Source organism: Hypanus sabinus, chromosome 2 (assembly GCF_030144855.1).
Source record: "Hypanus sabinus isolate sHypSab1 chromosome 2, sHypSab1.hap1, whole genome shotgun sequence".
NCBI classification, from domain to species: Eukaryota; Metazoa; Chordata; class Chondrichthyes; order Myliobatiformes; family Dasyatidae; genus Hypanus; species Hypanus sabinus.
Genome location: NC_082707.1, coordinates 182,726,652 through 182,740,403, shown reverse-complemented (window position 1 = coordinate 182,740,403; position 13,752 = coordinate 182,726,652). Strand labels below are relative to the sequence as shown.

General features: G+C 37.7%; 1 protein-coding gene across 1 annotated transcript in view; it reads right to left on the bottom strand.

Annotated features, from left to right (window-relative positions):
- Positions 1 to 2,320: 2,320 nt before the first annotated feature.
- The window catches only part of dicer1 (dicer 1, ribonuclease type III), a 143,639-nt gene continuing 132,207 nt past the window's right edge, over positions 2,321 to 13,752 (bottom strand). Inside the window, exons 26-29 of the mRNA XM_059960942.1 lie at positions 12,655 to 12,923; positions 8,074 to 8,236; positions 7,910 to 7,985; positions 2,321 to 5,524 (exon numbers count right to left, since the gene is read on the bottom strand). Coding sequence (XP_059816925.1) covers positions 5,359 to 5,524; positions 7,910 to 7,985; positions 8,074 to 8,236; positions 12,655 to 12,923 — 674 coding nt within the window. The 3' untranslated portion in view covers positions 2,321 to 5,358. The remainder of the gene's footprint in view (positions 5,525 to 7,909; positions 7,986 to 8,073; positions 8,237 to 12,654; positions 12,924 to 13,752) is intronic.

The following is a 13,752-nucleotide window of genomic DNA, read 5'->3' as shown; positions in this document are numbered from 1 at the left end:
GTAGCACTTGATATCTTAAAGCAAATGATTCACAACAGCAACCCATTTTTAAAAATACCTACAAACAAAAGGAGTGCAATACCCATGATTGCAGCTCCCACAAAAAAATACTTGAAAGCCTACTCACCAACAGAGCTCCATTCAGCCATTGTGTTCGCTGTGGCTACCCGATCATCTTACAAGCCTGACACAGTGTATTGGTTGTGAAGGTGGCTCACTACCACCTTTCCAAGAACAATTAAATCCAGATGATAAATGCTGCTCTTGCTAGTGAAAGCTGTATGCCAAAAAAAAGAGAAAAAAAATAGCTGACTGGAAAGCTGTTCTTCCTTTGAGAGGCATGCTGTACTTGAAGTATAAGCACAAAATCACATCAAGATCTTTCTTTATAAAGAGACAAAACAACAAGAGTTCTTAAACGCAGAAGACATGCCAAAACAAAAGAACACTGAAGAACTATTTTCAGATAATTCTCAATCTCTGAGATCTCAGCCCCTCTGGTTACTAGAGTAACAAAAAAAATCAGTATTCTTTTTTGTATTCATCTTTATTGGAATTTGGCAGTGAAAGCATTAGGGAATCCCTAGCCATTTATGTGATTCAGATTTATTTATCACATGTACATCAAAACATAGTGAAAAGTGACACTTGTGTTAACAACCAATACACCCAACTGCAAGTGGGGGCATCCCATGGTAGTGTAGTGATTAGCACATTTTACAGTACCAGTGACCTGGGTTCAATTCCTGCCACTGCCCATAAGGAGTTTGTACATTCTCCCAGTGACCACGTGGGTTTCCTCCCAAGGTCCAAAGACGTAGGTTAATTGGTCATTAGGCCAAGATTAAATTGGGGCAGTGCAGCTCAAAGGGCTGCTGTATCTCGATTATAAATGTCACCACACATTCTGGTGACAACATAACATGCCCACAACACTTGGCAGAAGAAAAAAAGCATAAACATTTTCAGTATGTGGACTGCTAGCAAGATTTCACACTGAAGATGAAGCATAAAGTTAACTGCAGGATTCTTAGCAGTGTGGAGGAACAGATGAATCTTAGCACCAAATCCATAGATCTAAGTTCCCACAAAAATTCATGGTGTGGTTTAGAAGGCTATATGATGTGTTGGCTTTCATTAGTCGGGAGATTGAGTTCAAGAGCTACAAGGTAATATTGCAGCTCTAGATCTTTGGTTAGATTACACTTGGAATATTGTGTTCAGTTCTGGTCATCACATTATAGAAAGGATGTGAAACTTCAGAGGGGGTACAGAGGAAATTTACTAGGACGCTGACTGGATTAGAGAGCATATCTAATGAAGAAAGGTCGAGGAAGCTAGGTTTTTTTTAAAAGCAAAGGAGTATGAGAGGTATAGAAAATTGAGGCGAAGCCAGAACCTTTCTTCCAGGGTGGCAAAGACCAATACCAGATAGCATTTGTTTAAGTTGAGTGGAAGTTAGTTTAGAAGTAGGTTTTTTTAAAAAAACAGGTGATAGTTCATAAACACCTAGTCTGCAGATGCTGGAAATCATCTTCAGCCCTTTATCTTTCCAACCTACCTGGCTTCACCTATCACCTTTTAGCTACTCTTCTCCCCCTCCCCCTGCACCTTTTTATTCTAACCAGCTTCTTTTTCAGTTCTGAAGAAGGGTGTTGGCTTGAAATGTCAACTGTATATTAATTTCCGTAGATGTGCAGTATGTGACCCAGTTTGACCTGTAGGGCTCTTCCTAAAATCGATGTACTGCATTTACAGTAAGAACACTAAGAATGGTTTGTGTTATCTGAGAAGCACTAGAAAAATTAAAGATTTATAAAAGATATTAACTATGCAAAATCTGCACTCTTTTTTTTAAAAACTGGAGCAGAAGTTACAGATATCCTAAATGAGTATTAAAGAAATATTTGATAGGATAAAATAAAGACATTTCCATGCAAAAGGAAAGACCAGTGAAAGAATGAATAGAACAGCTTCACCAATAAATCCTACGGTTTTAGAGGAAATTTCAGTAGTGCCACATTCTTTCTCAAGAAACATTAAGGCAAATTGCTTGGGGCATTTAATAGAAAGCTAGGTAAGTCCACATGGAAGTAAATAGTAGGATGTGTTGATTAGATTAGGTGGTATGTATGAAACATAAATATTGACATAGGACTTTGGTATTAAATAGTGTATCTGTCTTGTGCTGTAAAGTTCTGAGAAATAGTGTGCTGGCAAAAATGCAAAGGGCTGATACATAAACTCCCTTTAGTATTCTTGAGCACAGAAGCTCAATTCATACATTATTTTGATGCAAGGAAACTTCCACACTTTAAAATAATGACCAACCAGACCATACTTTATTGTTGATATTTAGCTACAATTACAAAAAAAAACCATTAAAAAGTAAATTGTGATCCATAAGGTGCAGAATGCAAATCTCTGCAGCAAGTTTACAGTATGAATGAGATAGATTCGATGTCCCTTGAAGACTGCTGCAGTATGTGATGTTGCAGTTCATTTAGTTCCAAAACATTTTGTACTCATTCCCATTCTGCTGCAGGTGCTTTAAAAATCACACTATTTACAATACAGCAAACGCCCGCAATACTCAAACGCCTCGCAAACACGCACTTTTTCTTTTCTTAAATGTCACAGTTATCATTCTGGTACAAAATATCAACAAAACAATAGATTTCTGCCACCGCTGCTGCTGACCCGCTGTTGCAATGAGGTTAGAGTGCATTAAAGTCATGTGTTGTACAGTGAATGAGGGACCGCAGGCACACAATAGATAGCAAGTTCATCACCTTTCACAAATAAAACCTTAGCAGTTATTACAGCAGCAAGGCCCAGACCCAAAATAAAACAAATCTTTTCTCATTAAGCATATTAGCATATACATTTCTCGTTTGAAATGAGGTAAAGCATGGTGCCAAGTGCAATGCTTAAATCGTGCTACATCTATATAACAGCAAAAGGGGAGGGGGACAGAACTGTGTTTTGTGTCTTGATAAAGACAAGAAAATAAAATGCAGCATCGATTAGGACTTTAAATGAGGAAGGTTGTTACAGTGGAAAAATATGATTTTATATGTGACTGTAAATGATAGAAGCAGCCCACGCTTCTTTTAATTTTTAAAAAGTGTGATGCGCTGTTAATACTGAAAATAATTCCAAATTGGTGACATTGTGTTTGGTGTCATATTCTTTGTGCCAGTTCTAGCTAAATAAAATCTCTTTGAAAGTACAAAATATGGAAATGAGTGTTTGCTCACGTCTATGCCCATATGTTGGGGAACAAATCTGTTTTCTGGATCATGCAGATTAAAAGGAGTCTGCACTAATCAATTACGTACATGTGACAGCAGTTTTAAAAACAATTACTCATTTGTCAGCTTATACATTAATAAAAAGGTAGCCACATTTCTTTAGTAATTAACAGATTTAAAAGGCTTTACTTTTCCAAGTGAAAAGAAAGTGATGTGAAAATGGAACATCTTAACATGTATCAAATTCATGTCTCCGTTTCATGTCAACAATAAAAGCTAAAGGCTAGCTTTCAAAATCTGAAATGGATCATGGTAGGAGAAGTGGGTAACATTGAGAGGATTTACCTGGAGAGCAAGCATTGAGACAAGTTTCCAAATGTAATTTTAAAAACAAAAAGTAAATTAAAGAGGTATTATAGTTACAGTGCAAAAACAATTATTTAAAAATTTCAAGCATAATATAAAAACATAGCACCAAAAATAACGAGAAATCAAAAACGCATGCAAATGAGAACTGAGGTATTCAAAGGGAAGAACGCCTAATTGGTTTCTACTGAAAACATAACCACTACCTTGAGCTGAGCTAAGTAGGATGCATCCTCTCTTTAAAAGCTTGTATGCTGAAGACTGATTAAATGTAATCATATCTTATCACAGGATTTTCTGTTCCTTGCCTGTGCCATGTACATTTTAACTCTTATAAACTAAATGATGCAGCATGAATGTGGTTTCTTCACAAATACACAGCTTTGGTGTAAAATTCAACTGTTATGGTGCTATGGAAAAACACCGAGGATAGTCATGTGCGTGAATGTACATGTGCTGAATTGCGCGAGTGCTTGTTCTCTGCCCATGCATATGCAGGCGCCTGTGTGCATGTGCGTGCCTTTGTACGTGTTTGTGTATGCACATATATACATGTAATTTGCTGCATGCGCTTGTGTCTATGTATGTGCGTACGTATGTGCATTTTACCCCACCCCACTTATAAATGGAAAGGTGCTCATTAAAAATAAACTTTCCAATTTTCTTTTAGAAAAATCTGCAGCATATTTTATGAATGATATGTCTAAAATCACTGTCATTAGAGCAACAGTTTCAGTACTGCAGCACCAATTTACTGTCCTTTACATTTGGAAGCACCGCACTCACACCGTCAGCACAATGCACTTTCTCTAGAGACCAAATAGTGTAAATTTAGCTACTTGCATGAAAAAGAAAATTGTCAACACCTTAAATCTAAGTATCTGAAGCCATCTTATCTGTATTAAAATATATACGCAGCTACCTCTAGCTCTGCAGTAAGTTACACAACCACAACTCCAATGGAGGTCAGTCGAGGGCTGTAGTTCAGTATCATAGTGTGTATTAAATGGGAATGTAAAATCAGCCATAGAAATGTATCAAAAGGTTCAAGAAAACAAAACAAGTGGGGGTTATTTTCAATTAAGGCAAAACCCTTTTGATTAAATGCAAGAGACTCATTGTGTGGCATTAAGTTGAACAAATGCTACTGTAAATGCCAGTCGCTTTAAGTGGAACCTGTTCCTATTTAAATTAAGTGCAAAACAAGGATAGGGCATGCCACCTCAAAATGTGAACAGATGACAAGGAAACAGGACAATACTGGCACGCTAGCTCTCTCTTACCAGCTCACACACGACAGTTTTACACACCGTGGTTGGACTGGCACTAGTGCACAGGTCAAGAATTTCAAGATTACTAAAAATGTGCAATCTAATAACTAATCACTTTCCAGCATAAGCTTCCTGGCTCACTAAACACCAAGCAAAAGCTATTAAAAAAAAAATCAGTAAACATCATAGGGAAACCTGACAACTGTTAAAATGCTTGCAAAATGAATATAAAGCACTCTTGTGATTAATCTAGCAAAAAGGGAAGGAGGAGGGGAAGGATTGTGTTCGCGCAAGAGCTTACTATATTCTACAATTATTCTTAAATTAACTACTGTACTACAAACACTTTACACCTTCATAGAATAACTGGCTCACTCTTGACAACCCAGTCTTGTTTTTTGAGACCCCCACGTGAGCTTATGAAAAGGTGCGGGCTGGGCTGGGGTTCGGGAATAGAGGACAAATCTTCAGCTGTTTTGCAATGGAGACTGGTTTGCCTTCAGGCTCCTTAGTGCGCGCCGAGCTGCCGCAGATTTAGCAATCCTGTAACTGCGACCAACTCCTTTGAATTTTCCTTTGCCAACCACTTCCACGGTGACGCGGACTTTGCCATCATATGTTCTTTCTGCAGGGCTTTTAAGGAAAAGCAAAGTAAGAGTGAGAAATAAATTTATTTAATGAGACATTTCAGTTAAACAAGGGAAAATCAGCAGTTTACTTTGGTACAGAATACACATAAAACAGGAGGATTATGCTGTTAGCTCAAGTCTGTGCTGCTGTTCAATTATTTCTTGGCTTTAAATTATTTAATTGCATTTGGATGCCTGTTCATCATGTAGCTCCAATGACCGACCAGACCATACTTTGTTGTTTTCCAAAATTTTTTGTTAATTTGCTTAATTAGATTAAATTTCCCAGTTACTGTGATGTGTATTACTGGATTGACCACTCTAGCCTCTGGACAGTAGTCCAGTAACTTCATTGCTAAATTGCCATAAGTAAACAGTATACAGGGACAGTAGGAAACCACTTAGTCCCTCAATAAAAATGTGGCTGAAACACAAACTCTAGAAAGCAGGCTTTCCCATATTGACTGATTAACAAAAGAAAATCCATCTCAGATTTAAAACCAAGTAACAGTTTGTTTGCTTATATTTTTGTTTTTCCTCAGCATAGAAAAGTTTTCTAACTTCATTTTTGAAAGGTCCAGCACTCCTTTTGCCCCTACTGCAAGGCTCTGCAATTATAATATATTTCTTTCCATTTATCCTATGGTTCCCTTTAATATCCTAAAAAAAACTGGATCAAATAACCATCAACTAAACATTCGCTAGGCGATAAAATCCTAGTTTGTATAATCCCTTTATATTTAATGGACAGTTTTAATACCCCTACTTCCTAAAGATTGTAAAATACAGCTAATCATCTTTCTAATCCATTTCATTATGTCATATAAACCGAAGTATTCACAAACAACACAGCAAGTGCTTTAAACAAGGCTTGAAAGTATTGTGGTTGGCTTATGATCAAACAGATTACATACTAAATGACAGAACAGATATCTAACCTGCTATTTAGGTCTCAGCTAATGTGAGGTTAAATGAACTCTACCTGTAGGTATGTGGCCTTCGTTATAAACAAGAGTTTTTATAGTGCGCAGCAAAATCATCACAGAACAGTCATATACAATAACATGCTTACTATTTTAGAGGCATCATCTAAAGGTCAGTACAGCATCATGGGCCGAAGGGCCTGTACTGTGCTGTAGTCTTCTATTTAGCTAGTGATTTCTGCACAGAACGTGCTTGGAGTTGCTGTACATATTTATCCTTAGAATGTTGATGTGGATAAGCTGTCAAACTCCAGCTTCTGATTCTAGAGGTCATTATGCTGTGTAGTTGGGGAAACTTCAATGTTGGAAAATTGAAATTTCAGAGCAGGACTAAGGACATCTCAGAAGACTTGAACGCAGTTGAACTGCCCCCTTAAACTGTATTTTAAATATCAATGCCTTGTATTTTTCAAGAAATTCGAACCCTTAGCACTTTATTTTTGTTTTATGAAAGATATTATTCAATTTGCACATTTAATCTTGGTCACATCAGCCCTTTGGCATATGAAGTCTGTGCCATTATTTTTCTCCAAAGGCTCTCCAGTTTAATCTATCTACTGCTCATTTCATCCATCCTATTTTACTTCTGAGTTTGACATAATGGATCATGTTTAAATAAAAGTTTACAGAGTAGTCCACATTTTAATCAGCATCCATTCAAAAGAAACATTTTTTGTTCCTGTTTCTTTCATTTTTAAAAATGCTCGCTTCTTACTTTCTTGTCAACAAGAGCCTTGATTTATCTCAATCACATTGATGATTTTAAATTTCTTTTTTCAAATGAAAAGTAGCTTTCAAAAACATCTCTTTTCTGGTCCTCGGCCAAGTACTTTATCCATTGCTTATAATAATGTGAACAAGGTTGTACTAACCACAGGTTAAAGGTCTCTTAATTTTCATTATCAGTTTATATTTTATTCATAGTGACTATCCTAAAACACCTATCCTTATAGATGTTCATATTTTTGCAAGTAACAAAATATATTAATATATTTTAAATGCACTTGAATTCATTTTACCAATTTCCATTGTTCCTACTGCTTCTGGAAGTGAAAAATGCAATAATAAAAATCCGAGCATAAAAGAACATAATTGGATATATCTTATATGGAGTGTGAGAGGTTGCAATCCCTGTTTGAGAATCTGAAGGAGCTACACCTCAAGTTCTGGCTTCACTTCAGCCTCATGCTACACTCACCTGTTGCAGAGAGGTATTTTAATTTGAAACTGTAAATAGCTTTGTGAACCTCTGATTATTGTATGTACTTGTGTGAATAAATATTTGTATATTTGTAAAAAACCATGTATCCCTTCTTTTAGATGCTTATATATTTGATATGCAGGTGTGGCTGTTTCCTGAACCGCTTTACTCATTATTGATGTACAACATTTTGACAATCCTTTACCTGAATTTGGCAGTCTCCGGCTCCATCTCCAACAACTCACGAACAGGAGAGCGTGGCACATTTGCTGAAAACTTCTCTGAAACATGAAATACAACAAAAAGCATTAATATTTAAATTAAACCAATAGGTATAACAACATGAGGATGATAACAAGGCAGCACTACCTATCAGGGGTCTCATCATTGGGTAGTACACTTGCCAAACTGTCTCCAAGGACATCCTGCTGTCCATATAGATGGCACCAGCAAGAGATTCAAATATATCCCCCATTGCCTTGGGAACCTCAATATCTTCTTCCTTTTCTTCATCCTCTTCAGATCTTCTTAGCTTTCAAGAAAAAAAAACACTAGGTTAAAGACTGCAGACAGACTCTTAGTTTAGCAGAAGATGAAGAATAAGTGATTACTGAAGATTTTCTCCAATTGGCAAAATTTTGACCTGAGGTTTACACACAAAACCTGTAACACTAGTAAAATAATTAAATTTAAAAAAAAAATAAATAAAACTATTTTCCAAGCAAGCAGTCATTGCAGCCATTGGCATGGTCTGCCAAACCATTTCTGTTTAGATTCCCAAGAACCCAAGTATTTTTCACAAAGACCCACTGTTTCAGCTGTTCTCATCCCAAAGAACCCCTGCCACCACCACTCAATTCTGTCACCTACCCTGTGTTCAATTGTATGAAGCTTCTGATACTCTGTACCAATCTGATGATTTCCTAATCCCAGCTGGTTCTCCATTGCCATCAATCTGTCTACACCTGCATCCCACATCAAGATAATACAAGGGTCCTTCATTTCATCCATCAACATAGAACAAATCACACTCTCACCCCACCTTATTTGAGGGGCTAATTAAAAATTGTCAGTACAATTGTCATACAAGAGATGCTTTAGAGTCAATGATGCTCCAATATTTTGTCACAAGGAATGTTTATGCAAAGAATAGGGACAAGCAGAGATTATTTTTGAACCAGTCTGGCTAAAGCCTTTTAAATCTTTGATGGGCAGAATGGTTATATTAGGGAGTCAGCAGAGTCACTGAATCATGAATGGGATCCATAATATGTAATTATGTAATTATCAGGGTTTCTCAACTGGGGTTCCACAAGAGATTGTGATTAAAATAAATATTGCTTTTTGGAACACGCCATGCTAGCACTTTCAGTGGTGGGCAGTGACTGAAAGCTCCATTAGCAATCTCGTTAGAAGTCTCTCAGCCCAGTATGGCAATGCGCAGTAGAACCGTGTTTACTTCATTGAGTCCATTCTCAGTTTTTGAGGTGAAATAGGGGAGGCCATCGACTATTGCACAGAGGGGAGGGTGGTAAGCTGATGGGGAGCAGGAGTGCATTTTCAGAGCATTACATGGAGTTGCCCAACTTGGGCTGTGACATCAGCCTCTCCCTCCCAAAATACCTCCTCCAACTTCCCTGATGTGTTGCCGACTGACTTACGGGAGCAAATAAACTACTAGTGTAGTAGAAAATTGGAGGGAATTTTTCATTGTAAAGATGGTCTAGTGTGGTGATTTTTGAAGAGGAGATGTGAGAAATGTGGATTCTAGGCTGATGACTACGGACAATTCTGATAAGGTTAATGATAAAGAATTACAAACTTCTGAGTCATTCCACTGCACTAGTGCAACAATGGACACAAAAACAGCCCATCTCTACATGAAAGTTACTTATCATTGGGTTTTCCATGGACTGGTGATCCAAGTTGTCCCATTCCACTGTGCCTTGTCTATGGTAAACAACTGACAAATGCAGCAATGGCTCCAGCAAAATTGAAAGGACACTTTAAAGTCACAGCCATATGACACATAAAAGTGCTGATTGTTTTAAACGGCTATTGGAATCTCAAAATAAATAGATTAAAACTTTTGAAAATAAAGTCAGTCAGCAAAGAAAATCAGGAAACAAGTTATTTAGTAGCTTTCAGATCAGTTCACTCCAGACTGTTTAAACCTGGACACAGAGCTCACCACTCCCCTGCTACAACAGAAATCAGGTGGCTTAGCAGAGGAAGAGATTTCAATGGGGTGTTTGAGCTGAAAGGTGAATTGTAGTACTTTCAAGAAAATAGTAGGCCAGACTTTGCTAAGTACCTGGAAGATGAAGAATGGCTGCAGAAACTAGACTACTTAAGACATTTTTTTAAATCATATAAACCAGTTGAACAAGTCTTTGTAAGGACCCGGAGAAAATGTTTTGACTTCCAGTGACAAGATTCTTGAATTTAAAAGGAAACCGAATCTCTGGAAAAAATCATGCTGCAAAAGGAAATCTTTGAAATGTTTCTATTGTTGTTTGGGCTTGAGAGTGAGGAAGGACAAGAGAAATTTGAGTCTTATTAAAAACCACCTGAAAGAACTGGAGAACAAAATTGAACACTATTTTATTCCTCCCTCAAGTGTATGACTGGGTGAGGGACCCTTTCTCTGAACCTTCGGCTCAGCCTGAGCATTTGAGAGAAGAAGAATAACTTTGTGAGCTGTACTCTGATCATGAACAAGATGAGATTTAATGGCCTGCCTCTAGACAAGTTCTGGATTTCTGTGAAAGAGTATCCTGCCATTCATAGGAAACCAATGAACATCTTACGTGTGAGCAAGCTGATCCTTGTTTAACAAACATCAAGAGCAAGGATAGAAATAGTCTCATTTCAGTAAAAGGTGAAATCCATGCTTATCTCAAGTTTGACCCAGAATTGAGAAATTTATTATGTTTGCCTTATGAGATTTTAAAATTTAAGAAAAGAGATTAATTTCAAGAATGGCAAGCTAAGCTTAACTATTTTTTCCCAGGAAAGGCTGGCTAAACATTCATTCTCTCCTGAAAAGAGCATTGATAACCATTTTTGGACTTACAGATCATGCTAATGTACTGTGAGCTCTAGATATAATAATTTTTATGCAGGGGTTTCCTGAAACCTGAAAATTATTTCAAAGGTTCCTCCAGGGCAAAATGGTTGAGAAAGGCTGATCTAGAGATGACTGTATTACTAAAGAGTAATCGACAATTGATGATAAATATTGAGAGTAGCAACTCTTCAGATGTTTGAAATTATCCTTATCCCTAACCTTGGTCACCTTTTCATAAGACTGTGGTAAAGTGCCAGGTCTCAATTCAGCAACATTTTATGGTATCACATCTGTAACAATTGCAGTGAAAAGTTCTTGGTTCACTCTTGAAATAACCAAGGCAGCAAAGTTCAAAGTAAATATATGATCAAAGTACATATATGACACCATATTCAACCCAAAAATTCATTTTCTTGCAGGTATACTCAGTAAATCCTAGAACCATAAAAGAATCAATGAAAGATTGCACCCAACAGAGCGGACAAACAACCAATGTGCAAAACACGACAAACAGTACAAATACAAAAGAGAATGAATAAATATATAAGCAATAACTATTGAGAACATGAGATGAAGAGAAGTTGAAATTGAGTCCATAGGTTGTTGGGTAATAACTATTCCTAAACCTGGTGGTGAGAGTCCTGAGGCTCCTGTACCTTCTTCCTCATGGCAGCAGTGAGAAGGGAGCATGACCTGGGTGGCGGGGGTCCCTGATGATGGACACTGTTTTCCTACAACAGTGCTCTGTGTAGATGTGCTCAGTGATGGGTGGGCTTTACCTGTGTTGGACTGGGCTGTAACCACTCCTTTTTGAAGTATTTTCCATTCAAGCGCATTGGTGTTTCCATACCAGGTCATGACGCACCCAATCAACATACTCTGCACCACACATCTATAGAAGTTTGTCAAAGTATTAGATGCTATGTCAAACCATCACAAACTTCTAAGTAGAGGTATTGCTGTGAAATTTGCAGAAGATGCAGCATGATATCTTAATACTTTGACAAACTTCTATAGATAGAAGTTCAACTTCAACTTCAATGGTCTAATCTGCCTACTTTCTTAACATTCTCCAGCTCTTCCAATATTGCATCTCTACACAGTTTCAGCTTTGGCCTTTTGCACATCATTGATTTTTCTTCATCCTCTGTCGGGGCATGCCTTCAAATGTCAATGCCCAATGCTATGGAATAACCTCCAAAAAGCTTCTGTATTTTATCGGTTACCACATTCACTTTCTTAATATCTGCTTATGCTCCGATACAAAACTCTGTTTCTTTGACACCAAGTGTTTCAGCCCAAATGCTCACAATATCTACCATTTGCACAAAGCACTTCAACAGCTCATCAAGTCTTCTCCAATAGCATCTTTTAAACATGTGACTACAACCACTGAGGGACAGGGATGATGTTCCATATGTCTAAAAATTATTGGCATGCTTCATAGAACATAATACAGCACAGGCCCTTCAGCCATGATGTTGTGCTGACCCTTAACCAACTTTAAACACAATCTAATTCTTCTCTCACACATAGCCCTCCATTTTACTTTTTTCTTCAAAGTTGCACCTTGTCCTTACTTGGAGATGTAGCAATTCCTTCACTGCCGCTTTATCAGAGTACAGGAGTTTCCTGTTCATTGGCATTGTGGAGCATTTTCAACAGAGGCAGCTGTGCCTCAAAGTGTTGACTTCACTTCAACAAAAGTTAAAGGTGCTTAATAAATACTGATTTGTTAATGATGCCCACATCCCATGAACTTCTTAAAGAAAAAGCCCCTTTGTCATGCTATACCAAGATGTGCATTTTCAAATAATCCTTAAGATCCTTTTCTCCAGGGACCATGATTCACAAAATTTGCATATGATACAGGGACTAACCTCAGAGTCCATTCCTTGCATTTCATTCTTCTCTAACTGGAACTGAACAAAGTCATCTATAACGTGGAACAGCTCGGGTGAGATGGCTTTAAAGTACTTATGGTAGTCATATTTCACAGCTAAAGATGCAAAGATGGTATTATTCACAAGGGCTGAACGCAGGTCTGTCAACACTCCAGGAGAATGTTGCCGGGGATCTTCATAAAGGTGCTTGGTAATGAGGTAGTCCAAAATTGCATCTCCAAGGAATTCCAAACGCTGGTAACAATCTTAAAAAGAAAGATTTAAAAATGCTTAAAATATTGAGTAAAAATAATTAATCTCACTGTATATAGTGAAAAACATGCAAAATTGCCTTCTTCTATAAGGAATCATACTGTGGGAAAAAGTGAAACCTGCTAATTTTCTGATTTATAAAATTTAAACAGTTAATCTCACATACACACACACACACACAAAGCCCTTCCATTGGAAGACTGTAACTGATGTATTGCAGGCATCAGTGCTGAGATCCTTCCTGTTACCTACATTATCTTGGATAGGAATATAGGAGGTATGATTTAAAGCTTGCAGATAAAACAATAGTTAGTAGTGTTGTGGAATGTCACAGCCGACAGGATATTATCAATCTATTGGCAAGATGGCAGAGCAACAGCAGACAGTATTTAATTTTGATAAAGACCATAAGATATAGGAGCAGAAGTAGGCCATTTGGCCTATCGAGTCTGCTCCGCCATTCAATCATGCCCTTGGATGGCTCAGGGACAGGATTGGTTACTTCAAGTGCCAGATTTTAGATGTTTCAGAAAAGACAGGGAGGGAGGCAAAAGAGGTGGGGGCATGGCACTTCTGATCAGAGATAGTGTCACAGCTGCAGAAAAGGTGGATGCCATGGAGGGATTGTCTACGGACTCTCTGTTAGGAAGAGGAAGGGGTCAATAAATTTACAGGGTGTTTTTTATAGGGCGCCTAATAGTAACAGGGATATCAAGGAGCAGATAGGGAAACAGATCCTGGAAAGGTGTAATAATAACAAAGGTGAATGGGATATTTTAATTTCCCAAATATCGATTGGCATCTCCCTTGACAAGGGTTTAG